Source organism: Benincasa hispida, chromosome 8 (genome assembly GCF_009727055.1).
Source record: "Benincasa hispida cultivar B227 chromosome 8, ASM972705v1, whole genome shotgun sequence".
Lineage (NCBI taxonomy): Eukaryota > Viridiplantae > Streptophyta > Magnoliopsida > Cucurbitales > Cucurbitaceae > Benincasa > Benincasa hispida.
The window spans coordinates 23078312-23097953 of NC_052356.1; the positions used below are offsets into that span (position 1 = coordinate 23078312).

Below are 19642 nucleotides of genomic sequence, written 5' to 3' on the forward strand. Positions count from 1 at the left end.
TCTTCCCGCTCACGAACAAGTTAGCCAACTCGAATCGAGACTGTATATGGCACACCGAGTGCCTCTCAAAACTCCACCCCCGTTTTAGGGAAAACGGTTTTAGAAAACGGGTTTGGAGAAAAGGTTTTCGTAAGAAGTTTTTGTGAGTGTGATAAAGAAAGAAAGATTGTAGTAGACTAGAAAGCAATAAGCAATAACAACAGCTTTATAGAGTACTACTCCAGGATGAGGAAGTGATGGTTAGTCTTATCCCCCAATAGTGCATTCTAAACAAAAAGCCAACTGGCGTTCTTGCATATGCAAAAGGGCGAGTGGTCACTTACAATGAAAATGTAAAGAAACTAAGCTATACAATACAAGATATGAAAGTATGCTGAAGGGGGTTGGATCGGGCATGCGCCATGGGCAACAGGCCCTGGACAAGCATCGTCTTAGGTTCGTCTCCTTCAGCAATTCAGACCTGATAATATCCAGACCATAGGTCCAGCTTCGAGAAAATACTTAGCACCGTGAAACTGATCAAATAATCAGTAATGATAGGAAGGGGATATTTGTTGCAGACTGTAGCTTATTCAAGGCCCGATAGTCGATGCACAACGGAGGCTCTCATCCTTCTCTTCTGGAACAGTACTAGGGCTCCGTAAAGGCCTTGTCGGTCTAATAAATCCTGCATCTAACAACTTGTCTAACTGTTTCCGGAGTTCGCCAATTCTGGCGGGGCCATCCGATATGCATTCTTGACAGGCGGCTTTGCCCCTGGTAACAACTCAATCTCATGGTCAATCCCCCTTCGTGGGGGTAAGGACTTGGGCAAGCTTTTTGGCATGACATCCCAATACTCTTCCAAGACAATTAGAACGTCTGGATTCCTCTTCAGTGGACTCAACTGATTCTATCGGGATGCCATGAACGTGGGTTTCGTCGTGGCCAGGCCTCTCTTCAATTGGAGGGTTGAGATCATTCTCACCCCATTTGGCTGCTTGATACTGGCTTGGACTACGGTGGTGTAGATCCGGTAATGACTAAACATTTGGCGAGGGGTTGGTATGACTTTATGTTCAAGTAGGAATTCCATCCCCAGTACCACGTCGAAATCCTCCATTTTGACAATCCACGAGTCACACGAAGTCAACGAAGCCTTCCAGATCTCCTACATTCACCGCCGGAGTTCTCTTCGCGCTATCCTGTAATCAGTAGGGCTGCGGAATTCACAGCTTCTCATCTTCCCTGCATCTCTTTCCCAAGTCAAGTTCAGGCGCGAGCTTCCATTTCAGCCATGAAGTTATGGTAGCCACAGAGTCAACCATAGTGTTTTTGGCCATCTTTGGTTGACCCAAGCGTCCACATACATGAGTCCTTTCTCTAGTGGCTCTTTCGCCTTTCCCATCTTCTTCTGGAGCGCAGATAAGATTTCAATGCCCCCATCCTGGGATTCTCAATTTCTGGAGCGGCTCGGTTACCGTCTCCTCTAGTTCAGCCTTGTCTTCGAGGTGAGGCTAACGTGGCTTGAAAAGCATTGAACGCGTTCGATTTGGACATTCGCCCGCCCTGTGTGGCCCTCTACATATGAAACAAAACAGGGCGATTGTAATTGTTATTGTTTGCGTTAGTCTTATCCCCATATAGTGCATTCTGAACAAAAAGCCAACTGGCGCCCTTGCATATGCAAAAGGGCGAGTGGTCACTTACAATGAAAATGTAAAGAAAGCAAGCTAACTAAGCTAATACAATACAAGATATGAAAATATGCTAGAAGGGGGTTGGATCGGGCATGCGGCCATGGGCAACAGGCCCTGGACAAGCATGACAGTGACACCCAGCACATGTGTTGGTGCAAAATCCTAAAAGGTTGGAACGTCGTTCAAAAGTATGTCTATTTGTAGGTTACCCAAAAGAAACAAAAAGGTGGTTTCTTTTACGATCCTTAGGAAGACAAGGTATTTGTATCGACAAATGTAACCTTCCTGGAGGAAGACCACATGAAGAATCATCAATCTCGCAGTAAGCTAGTAATAGAGGAAATGTCTAGAGAAACAACAAATGCATCAACAAGAGTTGTTGACAGAGCAGGTCTATCAACAAGAGTTGTTGACAGAGCAGGTCTATCAACAAGAGTTGTTGATGAAATTGGTATTTCACATCCTTCTCAAGAGTTGATAATGCCTCTTCGTAGTGGGAGGGTTGTGCAACAGCTTGACTGATACATGGGTTTAACTGAAACTCAAGTCACCATACCAGATGATGGCCTAGAGGATCCATCGTCTTTCAAACAAGCAATGAATGATGTGGATAAAGACCAATAAATTAAGGCCATGGACCTTGAAATGGAATCTATGTATTTCAATTCTATCTGGGATCTTGTAGATTAACCTGAAGGGGTAAAACCCATCGGTTGTTGTTGGGTTTTATGTCCTAAAACTTGCAGTTTGTAAAATGATAAACATTTTCTATAATCAATAAACTTATTATTGATTTCATAAATTGTATGAAAATCTAAATCCAATAAACTAAGACCCATGACTATTGTATGAGTAGTTGAACTTTATGTGGAGACATAAGAGTGGATCAGGTTCGAGTAAATAGTCAAAATGATCTATGGTACATGAATAAGGTTGGGTATCTTATTCTGGTAATACCATTGGATGCGGCCTACTCTATAGTTATTACAAGGAGTCGTAAAGTGCTACATACAATGTGATCCTAATTTGTACACTTATGACATGAGGAGTGGGGGCATCCTATGCAATGAGTTTGTATAAGATCAGGACTAAGAAATAAATCACTCTTACTTTATAACGCTGTTTATACCTATGATCGCCTAGGTAACTCGATCTTAATTTTTAGCTAACTATGAAATCCTGTTTATTCGGGATTGCCCTTAGATTTGCATAGGTGACGGTTGGCTCAACAGCGCCGGCTCAATAAGACTCCCATTTCAAGGGTAAGACTGGATAGATAGTTGGGGACATAGGGTGCAAGATGGAGTTCACGCCTACCCGATTTAAGGATAGGAGAAAGGTTGTTCTCTCAAGTACTGAATCCAGATCTTGAACAAGGGACCCCACCCTCTCACTGGGTTGAGAGAGTTTGGTTTAGTGATTGGATCACAAACCAATTGTTCATTAGAGGATCAGTAGGGACTTGAGGAATAAAGCGTAATCTCGGGGGTAAAACAGATATTTGACCCCGCCGTTATTGCGAACAACATGTGAAGGGTCGGCTTGGTGATTATGGTTAAATCATGTGGACATAATATATCTACGCAGCTATGGGCTTTAGTGGAGTGACCCATTAGTTAACAAATGAGAATTAATCTGGTCTAATGAGTTTAGCCAATTAATCTCGGATCGTTTGGAGTCCATGATCTGTAGGTCCGCGAGGTCCCCCTACCAGCTCGTAACGGACTAGCTCTAGAATAACATGATAAGTTAATTTGAAACGTTCAAATTAGAATTAAAGGAATTAGTAATTAGATGAGATATAATTACATTTTTTTATTTTAGAATTAAACGGAATAGGAGAATTTATATATATTTAAATATGATTTAAATATATAAAGATGGATATGTGTTAAAATTAATTTAATATTTGATATTAAATTAATTAAGTTTTATTTAATAATTAATTTATGAAATTAATTAATTTTTTTCTTTTTTAAAATCAAAAATAGATTTTTTTAAATCAAAATTTAATCTTATGATAAAATTGAAAAGAAAAAAAACAAACAAAACACTAAAATGGAAAAAAAAAAAGTTTTTCCATTATCCATCTTTGAAGTTGCTCACACATGAAGCATTTGCTTTGGCTTTGTCTTCTCCAAGCATAAGTTGCAACTCATGCAACTCACTCATTTGCATTTTAATCTGCAATATAGTGATAAGATTGGAGTGAAAATCGAACATGCAATCTATAAAGGTTTTGAGAGAAAATTTGGTTTGAAGAAAGAGTTCTTCAGCTAGTTTTCTGCAGTGAGCATTTCTCTATCTACCCTTGATTCAAGCTTGTTTTGAGTCCCACAACTCAATCTAAAGCACCAAGAAAATAGTGGGAAAGATCTTGAGGTGGTCTACAACAAGATTTGGAGAAGATAACAACTGGTGAAGGAGCTTTGAAAAAGCTCTACAAGAGGTATGTCTTGAAACTCACTTGTTTCTACAAAAGCATGCTTTATATTTTGCCAAAATTAGTGAATTTGAGTGCTTAGATGATCCTTGTGCTTCCGCTACTGTTGATACAATCCTACAGATGGCTGGATGTGCGATGATCAAGCTTGGCATGCGAAGAATAGGGCTTATGTTGGTCGGGCCTTGCAAAGTTGAAAGGGCTAGAGTTGCGATGATGATTGAAGCCAAGAGGAGGCCAAGGCACAAAGCACATGCGTTAGACTTAGCTTGCGTAAGAACTATGGTGTGTGTTGAACCTAGTTGAAGACATACGTTGATAGTAGGTGAAGTAATCAACATAAAACTATCGATTAGGGGCACCAGCTATCCTAATCTCGTGAGTTAAGCCCACTTGAGAGGGAGGTGTCATGATAAGAATTCATGAAAGATGGTAGGTGGTAGTATAAAAGGGGAGGATGAACTTCAAGAGGTCAATTTGAACAATTCCTCCATACAAATTGAGAGTTCTTAGTGTCGTTGGAAAGAGGTGAGTCTAGTTTTAGAGATCAGGGTTTTGGAAGAAAATCTCACCGGAATAAGGTTGGAGAAGGAAGAAAGTGACAAGAGGTTCAGCTTCCAGGTGAATCTGGACCATCGATGAAGAATTGAAGCTCTAGGACGAACCACAAAGAATTTTAAGCTGAAATTTTAAGGTAAGCTTCATAAGACAATTCAGGTTTATAGAAGGAAGTTTCTTGAGATAAGCTTTAGAATTTGAGTTACTGATGAAGTAAGTCGAATCTGGAATTCTGTGAATAAGCAGGCAACTACTTGGGTTGATTAAGTAGGCATGTCAAAATAGGCGCATGGGTAGACGAAGGGCTGAGCACTCCTATGAATTTAACCTTATGTTTGGGCTGAGAAGGCTTGCATTGAAGACTAGGACGCATAGATGCTTATGTGAATGACCATGTGCGGCTGAAGGAGCACTTGGAGCAAGTGTTGGTTGCATAGTGGGAATGCGTTGATGAGGTGTGTTGTCCGCATAGCAAGAACCTAAACCTCAAAGAAATTTCTAAGTGCTCGACTTATAGCCAGGTATGCGTTTGAGTGAAAGTCTTCTAGGGAAGGCTAAACGCAAGCTTAATTAAGGGTTAGTCTAAAAAAGGAGACCATTGCTAATAGCTAAATATATGTTGTTGTGTCCACAAGATTGACACCATTGCTAAAAGCATATCAACCTTTAAGAAGTAGCCCTAAAGTTGTGAGTGACTAAGTTTTTGTAATGATTTTTATTGAATCCATGATTTTAAGAAAGATTATTCTCATGCTAGCTATTTTACAAAGAAGTTTTTCAAGCAAATTATGAGTTCAAGTTTTCCAAACGCATGCATGTATGAAATAATGTTGTAAAACTATTTATGTGTGTTTATATGCACAAATCATGCGTTAGAGTCTTTAAAGATATGTTACTATGTGTTCAAGTATACATGCTTTGAAGAATAAGTCTTAATATGACTGATGTTACTTCAAGCTCGATACTGAAGGACTTGGAGAAGGTATCCGAGCTATAGTACCTAAGGTATGATAGTACTTAGTTATAACCACGTGCATGTAGGTAATTTGACGTTGAGAGATCGAGCAAAAAGGTTCTCTTTTGACTAAGGTTTGACGTTGGGATTTAACCATATCGGGGTTAATCTCAACTAAGGTTCAGCTTAATGACTTCTGATGATAACAACTTTACATGTTTAGTGCTTGGAAAGTTACACTTCAGTATAACGTTACTGTAAAGACTTATATTTCAGTATGATTTCTTTATTGAGACTTAAGCATCAGAACCTGTTTTTCTTTATTAAGTCACTCACTGGGCTAGTAGCTCACCCATTTTTAAATGTTTTCTTTCCTCAGGTAGTGGTCAAATCCTCGAAGATAACTCTACTTCTGCTCTGCCACATAAAGTCAAGGATTCTAGTGACCTATCAGTTAGGTGGTTACTGTAAATATTTGTACATATGTTGTTGTTGCATATAGGGACTAAGTTTGGAAATTGGGACTCATGAGACTTGTGTTGTAAATTCTGTAAATATTTTATGTTTGTTTGGCCATAGTGGCAAACAGCTGTGTTTGAGATTGTATGTTGTTAGGTTTAGTAGGCAGTAAGTGTCACAAAAAGGTTGATAACTGCTGCAGTCATGTCCTTGCTTAGGCTCAGAGAGTAGTATGGGAGGGGGTGTGAATAAGTTTTAATATATATAATATATATATATATATATATATATATATTCCTGTAGACACAAAATTACAATTTCAAGGGAAATTAAGAGGTAGTGTTGTATATAATAGTTTTTAGAGTTGAATTATCTATATTTGAGGTATAAAATATTTTAGTTTTAGTTTATAAAGAATGTATTTAGAGTGTTGATTTGTTTAACATAGAGTTATGAAGTATGAGTTTGTATTAATTACATTTTTCCCTACCTTTTCTTTTCTTGTATTAGATGAGTAATGATATGTTAAATATCATGTTTTATAAATAAAGATAAGAATATTTGTTTAACACGTACATTTGATTATATACAAAAATTAAATCATGGCATTTTAGATTGCCTAGTAAATAAATTATTTTCTAAAAGATTATTTTGTGTGTTAGTATTTATACTTTGATATTGGTTATATTTGATTTTTGGAATAAAATATAGTGTAACTGCTTAAGGTTGTTTTTAATAATTTCATAATAAAAATAAAACTACACAAATTAATAATTTAAAATCAATTAAGGCAAGTTTTTTTTTTATTAGTTATATGCTTTATAATTGCACAAAATTTTGAAAGTGATCACACAATTTAAACAAAAATAACAATTACTTGGGTGATCTAATAATATTCTCATGCAACACCAAATGTATTACTTATTCCCAGGAAAAGTTAATAACATTTTTTACACAACCAAACATAGTTATCTTTAATTCCCAGGCATACTATTCTCATGCATTGTTTTCCCATGCGCAACCAAACATATCTTTGATTCCCATCAATTTTATTCCTAGACATATAATTCCCAAGTATCCTTAATTCCTGAGCATTTAGAAAACCTCAATCCAAACGGCCTCTAAATCTCATGTCTGCGATCGTTGCTTCAGCAACCCTTTCTTGAAATCTATCGTCTTGGCAAGTTTTGATAACCACCCTCGCCAGGTCGCCGACCTTTTTTGCTCGCACACATGTTTCCTACATTTGTTTTACTTTGAACATCATTTTCAACAATGATGTTCTTGGATTGATAGTATTTAAAGTTGGTTTTCAATATCCTATGAGCAAAATGGTCTGGAATGAAAACAATGAAACTTCTTACAGTCATATTGTCCTGAAGTTGCAATTCCTTCAAATATTCAGTTGTTAATGACAACTTCACTATTACAATTATCTTTTCTCTCTCACCTTGGAGAAAGTCGTCGTTGTAGACATTCGTAAGTTTCTAATGACCCCCACCGTCTGGTCTTCATCTTCCCTCATATACATGCATTCTATAGGCAGTTGGAAGTGTTAAAGATCTTATTGGGTGCTTTTTAATTTTTGTTTTTGGAATATTTAGATATTGTGTATTTGTAGTTCTCGAATCTTTAGGTAGAGTGTATTTGTGGTATTCGAGTTGTTTTTTAAGTAGTATATCTTTGTATTTTCGTTTGTACTTAATTTTGTTGTTTTAAAATAGTTTTGTCATTTACTAATTAGTATTCTATTATATAAATTCATTTTGCTATTTTTATAATTTTAAAACCATTTTACTATTTTTTCAAATGAAACCTTAAAATTTTCTTTTTCTCATGCGGTCTAACAAAAATGAGTAATTTATTCAATGAATGATTAGATATATAGTAGTAATTACACTATCATTTGGAAAAATAACAAAAGGCGGGATCCTTTTGAATTATAGCAAAATGCATGAATGTCACGTGAGTCCAATTTTCTGAAATCCTAAAATGCTTTCATCGTCCCTTTTAATTGAAGTATAATTAATCCGACATCTTTATTAATGAGACTGTAATTAATTACTCAACTATATATCTCAGCAGACTTTCAACGTCAACTGAGATCATCATTTCAAGTAGGTATTTGTCATAAATCTTGCTATTTAATAGTTTTTTTTTTATTTTTTGAATCATATTTAATAGTTATGAATTTTCAAATCTTGTACCTCAACTAATTTTCAAATTTTTTTTTGAAATTTGAAATATCATATTATAATAATTATCTTAACTGAGATTTGTTATTTTTATTATACTTTCTATTAATCTTAATCAAAATTTACGGGTTCCAATTTATTCTGAACGTTATATTTATTACCTTTTTGTTTCAAACATAAAATATTAGAATACAACACGTAACCCTAGCTTTCTTTATCCTTTGTACCAAACGCTTTCTTGTTATGGTTGTTCAATGATTAAGAGTTTTGTTCAATGGCAAGCAGGATGAAAATAACCACTATTATAACTTCCGATTTATTGAAGTTTCTATTGCTTCGAACACATTTTTTCAATTTTCATCTTTTTTTTACTAATTTTATTTTTTTGTTCTCAATCGACGACAAGTCTACGTTGGAGGCTTGACTTAATAGATCAAATCCACTATTATATAAATGAAAGGCTCGACCTAATCAATCATCGACCAAGAGTTCAAGTAAAGTCTCTTCTTTCCAAATTGATAGACCAAGCATATGAACGGTGTTGATATTAACCAGTTTTCCTTGGGGTCTTAAACCCACCTTGATAAATTCGATCAAGAAGGATGTACCATCGTCTAAGATTGTTTGTTTCTCTTCTGTTCATGAGATCTCCATGATTGACATCAACACGAAATCATAATTGGTTAATAATTTCAAGTGATATATTTTAATTGGCATTTTCATACTCTAATATGAATTGGTTTCTTTCTTGATGAATGCAATTATTTAGATAAAGATTTTATCAGTCAAACTCTCACTTTCTAAACTGATATTTTGGGTATAGACCAATAAAAAGTATTGTTATAGAATTTTAGTTAAGTTCAAAAGCAATTTACATGGTTTAGTTAATTGATTTTCAATTGTAATGTATTTGTTTTTAAGTTTAGTGTATTTTATTGGACGTAGTTTGGAGACTAATTACAATATATTTGTAGGTCACGTAAATATCTCATCCAAAAAACTTTCAAAAGACTTTTTATGACTACAAAACTTTCATCTGAATTACAATGTAACTAATTTTTTTCCTTTCCATGTTTCTTTTATCGTACATCTTTCTTTATTTTCTCCTAAAATATCTTCTCTATTTTAAATCATCAAATCATATTGTTATTTTTTTTTTCAAATATCAAAACTAAACCAATTTTTTTTCAAATATCATTTTATTATTTGTTTTGATTTTTTTAAATATTTTTTCAACTTATTTTATGTTTTTGCATTTTTATTTTTTAATTAGTTTGAAAAATTTATACAATCAAATTTCAGATTTTTTTTAATTAGTTTGAAAATTTTAGAGCAAAGACCAAACACAAACCAATCGCATTTTAAGTAGTAAGGTGGAGGAAATTATTGTTGCGATGATAGATTCAGAGACAGTGATACTATTCATGACAACACCATTGTTAGAAGTTGAGGTCGACAATGGAACCTGTGTCGAAGGAGTTGAGATAGGAGAAAATGAAACTGGAGTGATCACTAATAGCTCCCAAGGAGCAATAAATGAAGTCGGTGGAGAAGAAGTCGAAGTCGAAGCTGATGGTGAAGTATTGGTGCGATACAAGCTATGAAGACATAACTCAAGCAGCGGTGTCGCCACTATTAGTGGAAGAGCCGATTTCAAAGAGGAAAATGACGACAACTTGGTTGAAGAAAGGTGAGTGCTATGCTCAGAGCATAACCAATCGATAGTCTTTAGATGTTTGTTTTAATTGCAGTGTAATTACAAATATTTTTTAATAAGTCAATTGTGATCTCATTTGTATGGTTGAGAGTAGTTTAGACTTTTATAAATTCATTTATTTTTTATTTTTAATTCCTTTTGCCATTTTTACAAATGAAATGTTGATTTGCTATTTTACAAATGAAAAGTTAAAATCTAACATTCTTCGACCAATTCAAACCTGATCCAAAGGGCCAGTTCAAACCCAATTCTATTTGACCCATCGAGTAAGGTCCATGGAATGGGCTATGAGCTATGTTTAAGAGGTTGAGTCGGCCTTAACACGGCCCAAGCAGTAGTTAAGGCGGGTAGGACTTGGACTTGGGCCAAGCTTTGGCCTTTAGGCCGGCCCAATGATGAGACTGAGGTCATCCCATCATTTTGAGCACTCAGTCATCCATTCATTAAGAGGAATCGACAACCGAGTTTTGGTGAACTCGAGCAATGAAAGGATGGACAATCAACACTGGTGGTAATATTCTCATACTATCTTTGGAATAGATGAAATAGGATGGCCTCTACTACATTGGATATAGTAATGTGTCAGTCTAAATCAATGACGAGTTTAGGATCCACTCCAGTTATACCCTTCATATTCATCATAAACCATTCCAATAATGGTCTGTCTCGTTGTCAACGATAACATAAACGAGTGGTACAATTGATATTACCATCCGGAGTTACAGTGACCAACATGTAACCTTTGTATTTTCCTTTGAATTCTGTCCCATCTACAACTATAATAGACAACATTGGTAATGATATTGGAACCTTTGTTATAAATGGCGTGGTCTCCTCCCTAAAGGAGGTAGATAAACTCTTAACGCAATCTGTGTTAAACAGTATTCCTATCTACTTTTTTGCGCTCCTCAAGGCCCTGTTGAATATTAACAAGAAATAACTCTTTCTTTTTCAAATGGCTATGGAGATTTAGCTTTGAAAATGAGGCCTTTTGGAGAAGAGTGATTGTAGCAATTTATGGCTGTAATTCCAGTGGTTGGAAGACTGAAGACAAGGTTGCTACTGGTGGAAGACCTTGGGTTGATATCAGTAAGAATTGGGCCTCTTTTCCTCAGCTTTGTAAAGTTCCTTGTGGGCATTGGGCAGTGGGAAGATTATTTGTTTTTGGGAGGATGCATGGGCGGATGATTGTCCGTTTGTGTTCGGAGATCTCTGGATCTGTATGCCATCTCTGTGAGGAAAAATGCCTTGGTGGCTGATTGCTGGAACCGGAATAACCAAATGTGGGATCTCTTCCCTTTTTTTTTTTTTGTTTTTTGAGTACAAAAATTATGGGGAGGAGGATCGAACCTCCGATAGTCAGGTGTTCTTGTGGATAGTCCTTTGTCTGTGTGAATACTACTGAGAAGTTACTATGGAGGTTCCCCTGATGTTGCTGTCTGTGTTTCAAAGGAGAAGGGACCATCGACCATCTACTTCTACTTTTACACAGTCCTTTTGTTTGTAAAGGCTGGCCGTTTATCGTTAATGAGTTTGGTTTATCTATTTGCCACCCGAAAAAAGATTGATGATTGGCTGGATGAGGCGTTACTGGGGTCATGATTCAAGGGAAAGTTTAAAGTTTTGTGGGATTGCACAATTAAAAGCTATGGTTTGGTTATCGTCGAAAGAAGGAAACCGCCAGATTTTTTAGAATGACTTTAGTTTGGAAGATTGTTGTCTATAGTTTACATCACTTGGCTTCTTGGTGGAGTTTAAGTCACAAAGATTTCTGGAAGCTTTTACAGTCTTCCCTTGATCATTAAAAATCGGAAGGCCTTCTTGTAATAATTTTCCTTTTTGGAAAGGGTTTCTTTCTCTCCACCCCTAGCCCCTAATAAGCTGTTCCGTTTCCTGATACTAAAATAATTCTATCTGTAATACAAGGAAAAAATAAAATGAGAAAAATGAGAATCATTCTGTATTTCTTCAAAAGATCAAATTTTGGTCATCAGGGTAATTCTCAGAATAATATTAGAACAGAAAAGAGAAAAGATTTCAATACCAAAGGGTATGGATAAAGGTCGTGGAACCTTATTTCGAGACCAAAAAACATGTAAATAAATCAGAAGCTAGTAAGACAGATCTGCATATGATCCAAGCTTACTAAGAAATAAGAATACTGAAGCCAAAGCCAGGGGAGCAGAAGAGTACGAGTAGCTCACTTCTGGCGCTTGTATATTTTACCCAAGAAAGACTTGAGAACTGCTTGAATCGATTTGCTGGGATGAGCTTCAATGGAGGCATTCAGTTTAGCATAACTCTGACTCTCATATTCCGCAAATACACCCTGCCCAAAGGGGACAACAATAAGCAACTGAAAGTGAAAGAACAGTTTCTTGGTTCCATCAATAATTAGGTATGGCTGCGTTTTGGAGTGTACAACAATTACCATTATAAAAAAAAATCTACTTGAATAAAATAAAATAAAAATTAGAAAGTGATTTAACTTCCTTCTTTGGTTCTTCTAAAATTGGAGAGAAATTGGTGAGATGAAGTGTGCATAGAAAAAAGTTATCAAGAGAAAACAGGCGTGAAGAAAGAGATTTATGAAATATGTAGAAAGAAGTTCGTGAAAGAAAATATCTGTATAGGTAAGGGTAAGACATAAGAAATTTAAAGATGAAGTAAAAAAACGTTAAATAAAGTACCTAATAAGTGGTTCTTTCAAAAGCATTTCTGAGTGTATAGGGGAAAGTAACTTTAACTATATATTATTTCTTGTTAAAAAATGAGCAAGGTTCTAGTTTCTATGCTGTAGTCTAGCTCAGACCTGAAGATCGAGATCCTTGTATATGGCCTTTACTTTGGCGACATTTTCTGGGTCTGGTTTCCCATAAGCCTCCTGGAAAAACATAAAAATGAGCAACTTCTTGTAAGACAAATGAGAAAACATAAGACAAATGAGAAAACAATAAAGGATTTTAAAACGTGATATATACATGTAATAACTTCTTCTGATCCTCATTGCAAAGTTCCAGAGCTTTCACGACCAACCAGGAGCATTTGAAATCTTCAATGTCTGTTCCCACCTGACAACATACGAGTTGATTCAAGAACTTCATGAATATAAGATTCATCAGAACTGCATGAGATGTGAAAAGTTTAACATGTAGAGGGCATGACTCACCTTTCCTATGGTTTCAGGATCGCCATAACAATCTAGATAATCATCCTGTCCAAACAATTACAAAGCCACAGGACAAGAGATTAAAAAAGCGCACACACACACAAAGAAAAATCTCCCACTTGAGAAAAGAGTTACAAGGGAAAGAAGTAAAAAAAATTTGGAGTATGTGGAGCGCAATGTTTATTGTGGGTACCTCTTAAAGGCAAAAGCTAAAATCCTTGTATTAAAAGCAGATAAGCATTTGATTATGAAGATATGGTTAAAGAGGATTAGCCATTAGGGGAATGTTTTAGAATCAAACTTCAGCTTAAACACTTCTTAAAAAACTAAGAGTGTGGTTCAGATAATGTGAATGTGACATCAAGCCTTTAAATAGAGAAAATCAGGATCATTAATCAACTATTCAAGTGAAAGTAATATACCTGAACTTGAAAATAGACACCCATTTGAACAAGAATGTCCTTAACAACAGTATGTTTCTCAAGATCTTCACCTGACATAACTAGTGCACAAGCAACCTGCAATCATGATAAAAACAGCATGTGGTCAACCAAGTCTATCACAAATAACAGTGAGTACTATATTAGAGCAGTGATTTGCAGAATAAAACTTCACAACATGTATTTTACAAAAATGGATAATGCAAAGCCACCAAGAAGCTACTAATTATTCAACTACTTCACACACACTGCTTTCTTCAAGTAGAACAAGGAAAGCTACTCACTGGAAGGTAAAATGAATAATAGGCAGTCTTGTACTGTACAATGCGCCGATGACTGCAAAAGTTATATTGTATGTGCATTAGAAAGCACCCCAGATTAATATACGGAATATACAAGGGTTGTGATATGTCAAGTTGTTTTGATTTGAAGTTGAAAACACCAGATAAACTTCCTGGTTTACTTGGTTCTTACACACATATGGTATGATATATGAAAACACCATTTTAACTTTATTGCACCAATTAAAGAGAGCAAAAAAAGGGTTTGAAAATTGAAACTCACAGTGACAATGCATATTTGGAAAGATCTTTTTCTCCTTCGATAGTGGTTATCAAATCAATCATTTGTCCTGATGCTGTTTGAAACTCAACCTATTTAAACATGAAAAACACGATTGTTAGCATGTTATATAGATAGTGATTGGAATAAACCCATGTTAGTCATTGCCATGAAACCACCTCGTTAAACAAATCGAGTAGATCAATGTAATATGGCTTCCCTTTGAAGTGATTTTTGAGCATTCTAGGAATATGATTGCGAAGCAGAACTCCATCGTTAACTGCAATCATCCCAACCTACCAAGAATAACTTAGACTGTTCAGCTGTACAATACAATAATAGTTACAGATTGAAGAATGCTATAAGTTGTTTCCTAGACACAAACCTTGGGTAATCTAAACCAGCAAGGTTGACCACGTCGTGTGACGGAGTTATCCATAATATCATCAAGAACAAGAAAATAAGCCTGGAGCTGCAGACATTTGAGAAAATTAATGAGGATATGGATATCATCTTGTTCATCAATCCTTCAAGCAGGGTAATAAGATGAGTTGTATAGTTATGTCTTACCCATTCAATACACCAACCAAGAACACTAGCAAGAAAGATTTCATCTTCAGTCAAGTCCTTCCCTTCTTTCAATAATCTGTAGCTATCAATGACGGAGAGCCCTCGGTTAAGCTTACCTGCAGGAAAAATCATTTTCCGTTAGAAGTCAGCTTACTTCCTCATCAAAATGTCCATGAATAGTCTGACATGTCCAATTATATGATCAACGAACACAGAATCTTTCAAGCGATTATTTCCCACCTCCAGGCACATTGTAGTCCAGCATCTGTAAAGGACCGAGATAACAGTAAAACATATGAGAATATAAACTAGAATCAACTGTTAAATGGAAACCATGTTGATTGATGACCGAAAGCTTAGGAAAACAGAAGCTGATTGAATTGGATTGAATAGTATATCAAATGTCGTATGTCTAAGCCCATTCACGTGTGGGCCCAGTTAATTTGATTTATGAAACGCAACAGGTGAAATGGAATAACATTCAAGGGATTCAAACCATATCGATCTTATATACTTAACCGATGTTAACATTATATAGATCTAGGGACTCCATTTTTCAGTTTCTTAACTGTGAAATCAAATCTATGACCACCATCCTTGAAATACCTTCCATTATTTTCTAAACCGGTTCTTAAAACACCTCACAATTACAGAAACAGGCCAACAATCTCAAAATGACATAGAGAAATAAATACCACTCGCCTTTTCAGAAGAGTTGACTAATCGTAATCAAGGAAAGAGCAAAGTTGAGAAGCAAATTGGTGGAAGAAATCAAAATCTGTTACTCATATTAAATGATCAAACTGAACGAGCAGAAATACGTCATTACCGCAAGAAAATACAAACCGTCAAAAAAAATTCATCCCTTCAAATTGATATCATTTTCACACACTCATAATGACGTACAAATATGAATGTCCCTCTAGTATTAACATAAACAAACAAATTACTCCCGAACTTTGACCTCCAGAGTTTCGCATTCAAAACGAAGAAACAAAATGGAGATTGCAACCACAGAGCATTAGGAACAAGAACAAATGGAAAAGTAGCAAAGACATTACCCGTTCGATCCATTGGCGAGAAGTATCCGTAAACTCAAACGCAGGGTCCTGAAGAAGCTCAGCCTTCAGAACCGAGTAGACCTTGAGGAAGGTTGACTTGAGATCCGCCATAGAAGAGAAAGCAAGAACACACACAAAGCAAGATAGAGAAACAGTAAAACCTAGAAGAATCAACAATGATTCGATCTAGCTTCAGAGATGGAAAATGTTGGCAATGTAAAGATTCTCCTCTGGTTCGTTTTCTCGGACATTCAATTCTCTCTTCCTGAATTGCAAATTCGTACAACTAAGAGAAGTTCTATCAGCTTTGACAAAGGAAAGGGTATTTTAGTCATTTGAGTAATAATATAATATAGTGCCGTTAGAAATCAAGTGGGTGTTCTTTTATTTTAATCTCAGAGGTCAGGAAACGTGGCGATATTTTATTGTAATTGTGATCTACGCTTTACACAATGATGGGAAGTTTGTGGAACTGCTCGTATAGAATAGAAGCTCCGTAATCACGTGCTACGCTAAGAACAGCCTGTTATGAACCATGCGGATCACGTGTTTTGGATTTGGCACGACTTTGGGAGTTTTCGAATTTCATGTTCATATTAATAATTGGGACGTAATTTCTTTCTTTCTTTTTTCTTTTTTTGTTTTTTACAAGAGGACGAGAATTGAATTTTAAAATTTGAATTTGGTAATATAAGTGTTGGATTTTATGTCCTAAAAACTCGCAGATTGTAAAATAATAAACATTTTTTATTATCAATATATTTGTTATTGATCTCATAAATTGTATGAAAGTCTAAATCCAATAAACTTAAGACCCATGACTATTGTATAAGTACTTGAACTTTATGTGGAGATATAAGAGTAGATCGGGTTCAAGAAATAGTCACAATGATCTATGGTACATGAATGAGATTGGGTACCTTATTCTGGTAACACCATTGGATGCAGCCTACTCTATAGTTGTTACAAAGAGTTGTAAAGTGCTACATACGATATGATCCTAATTTGTACATGTTATGACATGAGGAGTGGGGGCGTCCTATGCAATGAGTTTGCATAAGATCAGGGCTAAGAAATAAGCCACTCTTACTTTATAACGCTGATTACTGTTTAAGACTGACTATTTCACCTAGATGACCTAAGTAACTTGATCTTAATCCTGAGCTAACTATGAACCCCTGTTTATTCGGAATTGCCCTTAGATTTGCATAGTTGAGGGTTGGCTCAACAACACCGGCTCAATAAGACTCCCATTTCAGGGGTAAGACCGGATAGATAGCTGGGGACATAGGGTGCAAGAAGGAGTTCACACCTACCCGATTTAGGGATAGGAGAAAGGTTGTTCTCTCAAGTACTGAATCCAGGTATTGAACAAGGGACCTCACCCTCTCACTGGGCTAAGAGAGTTTGGTTTGATGATTGGATCACAAACCAGTTGTTCATTAGAGAATCAATAGGGACTTGAGGAATAAGACGTAATCTCGGGGGTAAAACAGATATTTGACTCAACCGTTATTATGAACAATCTGTGAAGGGTCGACTTGCTTATTATGGTTAAATCATGTGGACATAATATATCTACAGTGAGAGGAGTGCAACTATGGGCTTTAGTGGAATGACCCATTAGTTAACGAATGGAGATTAATCTGGTCTAATGAGTTCAGCCAATTAATCATCGTTGGAGTCCATGATCTGTAGGTCCCCGAGGTCCCCCTACTAGCTCGTAACGAATTAGCTCTAGAATAGCGTGATAAGTTAATTTGAAACGTTCAAATTAGAATTAAGGGAATTAGTAATTATATGAGATATAATTATGTTTAATTTTAGAATTAAACAGAATAGAAGAATTTATATATTTAAATATGATTTAAATATATAAAGATGTATATGTGTTAAAACTAATTTAATATTTGACATCAAAATTAATTAAATTTTATTTAATAATTAATTTATGAAATTAATTAATTTTTCATTTTAAAAATCAAATAGATTTTTTAAATCAAAATTTATTTTTAGATAAAATTGAAAAATTGGAAAACTAAAACACTTAAATGGGAAAATGGTTTTTTCCATTATCCATCTTTGAACAAGCTCACACATGAAGCAATATATTTGCCTTGTCTTCTCCAAGCATGAGCTGCAACTCATGCAGCTCTTCTCTTTGCAGGTTGATCTGCAATATAATGAAGAGATTGGAGTGAAAATCGGGCATGCAATCTACAGAATTTTGAGAGAAAATTCGGTTTGAAGAATGGTTCTTCAACAAAGGTTGCTGCAATGAGCTTTTCTCCTTCATCCCTTGATTCAAGCTTGTTTTGAGTCCCACAACTCAATTTAGAGCACCAAAAGAATAGTGGGGAAGATCTTGAGGTGGTCTACAATAAGATTTGGAGAAGATTGTAGCTGGAGAGAAGTTCTACAAAAGGTATGTCTTGAAACTCATTTTTCTGCAGAAGCATGCTTTATATTATACCAAAATTAGTGAATTTGAGTGCTTAGATGATCCTTGTGCTTCTGCTGTAATTGATACAATCCTACAATTGGTATTAGAGCATCAAATAAGCATTCAATTCAGTTTAATTTTGGTTTGGTGGGTGTTTTATATGAGAAATATGAAATTGATGCATTGATATGGTTTTCTGAGTTTTGGCTGTTTAATTCTCTTTAATTTCTCATTTAAATTTGTAATTGACTCTTGATTGATGAGCTTTAATGTGTTCTCAAGAGTCTGTAATTTATTTCGAGTCATTAGAGTTGAAATTAAGCTGTAAATCAAAGAAACAAACAAAGAGGTCGAGTTGCAGTTCCAGAAAATTAACCTCTGTTCTTATCGTCATTGTGGTCCCAGTTGCTAAACGATCATCTAGCTCCAGATGCTACACGATGTGAAGAAAAGCTAGACGATTGTATAACAATGGGCGTTGATCGTTGTGATGTTGAACGTTAAATGATCGTGTATCTGCGAAACTAAATGATGCATTCAATTTGCTATACAATAGCATTAAGCGATCATTTAGCTTTGGTGTGGGAACTAGACGATACGTTGAATTTACTATATGATTGTACTATGTGATCATTTAGCAACGATGCGCGCTAAGCGATGCGATGAAGTGCTACGTGATAGCACTGAGCGATCGTTTAGATGCGGAGCTAAGCGATCGTGTAGACGAAGTGCTAAGCGATGCGTTGAAGTTTCTATGCGATGGAACTAAACAAATTGCTTACCTACGATGCTGAACGACGCGATGAAGTTCTATACGATGGAGCTAAGTGATAGTTTAGCTACACAGCGGATACTAAACGATGACATGCAGCGCTAGACGATGGTGTTAAGCGATCATTTAGTTCTATACGATAGAACTAAGCGATAGTTATGAAGAGCTATACAATAGCCCTGAGCGATCGCTTACTACAATCGTTTATCTTTGATCGGAAGCTAAACGATGCGTTGAATTGCTATGCGATAGCCTACGCGATCGTTTACCTTTATGCGGCGGCTAAGCGATGTGTTAACTTGCTAGCGATAGCACTATGCGATCGCATATCTTTATGCGGCAGCTGGGTGATGCGTTGAATGCTATACGATGGTATTAAATGATCGTTTACCTTTTTGTGCGCGCTAAACGATCTGGCAAAATGCTAGACGATGGTCGTCATTGCTAAACGATGAGACTTAGCGAGATGTTGAACATGTGCATGGGCTGCTGGTTTGATCGGTTCTCTTGTGGTCTGGTCCGGTTCAGCTTCAAATGGTTTTTGGCTGGTCCAGTTCAACTTCAAATGGTTTTTGGCTGGTCCGGTTCAGACAGTTCGGGTCCGGTTCAAGCTACTTGAG

At 36.0% G+C, this 19642-nt stretch overlaps 1 protein-coding gene across 1 annotated transcript; it reads right to left on the reverse strand.

Moving 5' to 3' along the window:
• Nucleotides 1–11944: 11944 nt before the first annotated feature.
• On the reverse strand, nt 11945–15986 carry LOC120082476 (farnesyl pyrophosphate synthase 1). Its single transcript, XM_039037660.1, has 12 exons — nt 15808–15986; nt 14987–15011; nt 14747–14862; nt 14562–14648; nt 14356–14472; nt 14180–14268; nt 13900–13951; nt 13598–13693; nt 13176–13220; nt 12988–13077; nt 12819–12890; nt 11945–12335 (listed from the first exon to the last, which is right to left on the reverse strand). The coding sequence occupies exons 1-12, from the start codon at nt 15916–15918 to the stop codon at nt 12207–12209; spliced, it is 1029 nt and encodes a 342-aa protein (XP_038893588.1). The 5' UTR covers nt 15919–15986; the 3' UTR covers nt 11945–12206.
• Nucleotides 15987–19642: the final 3656 nt, after the last annotated feature.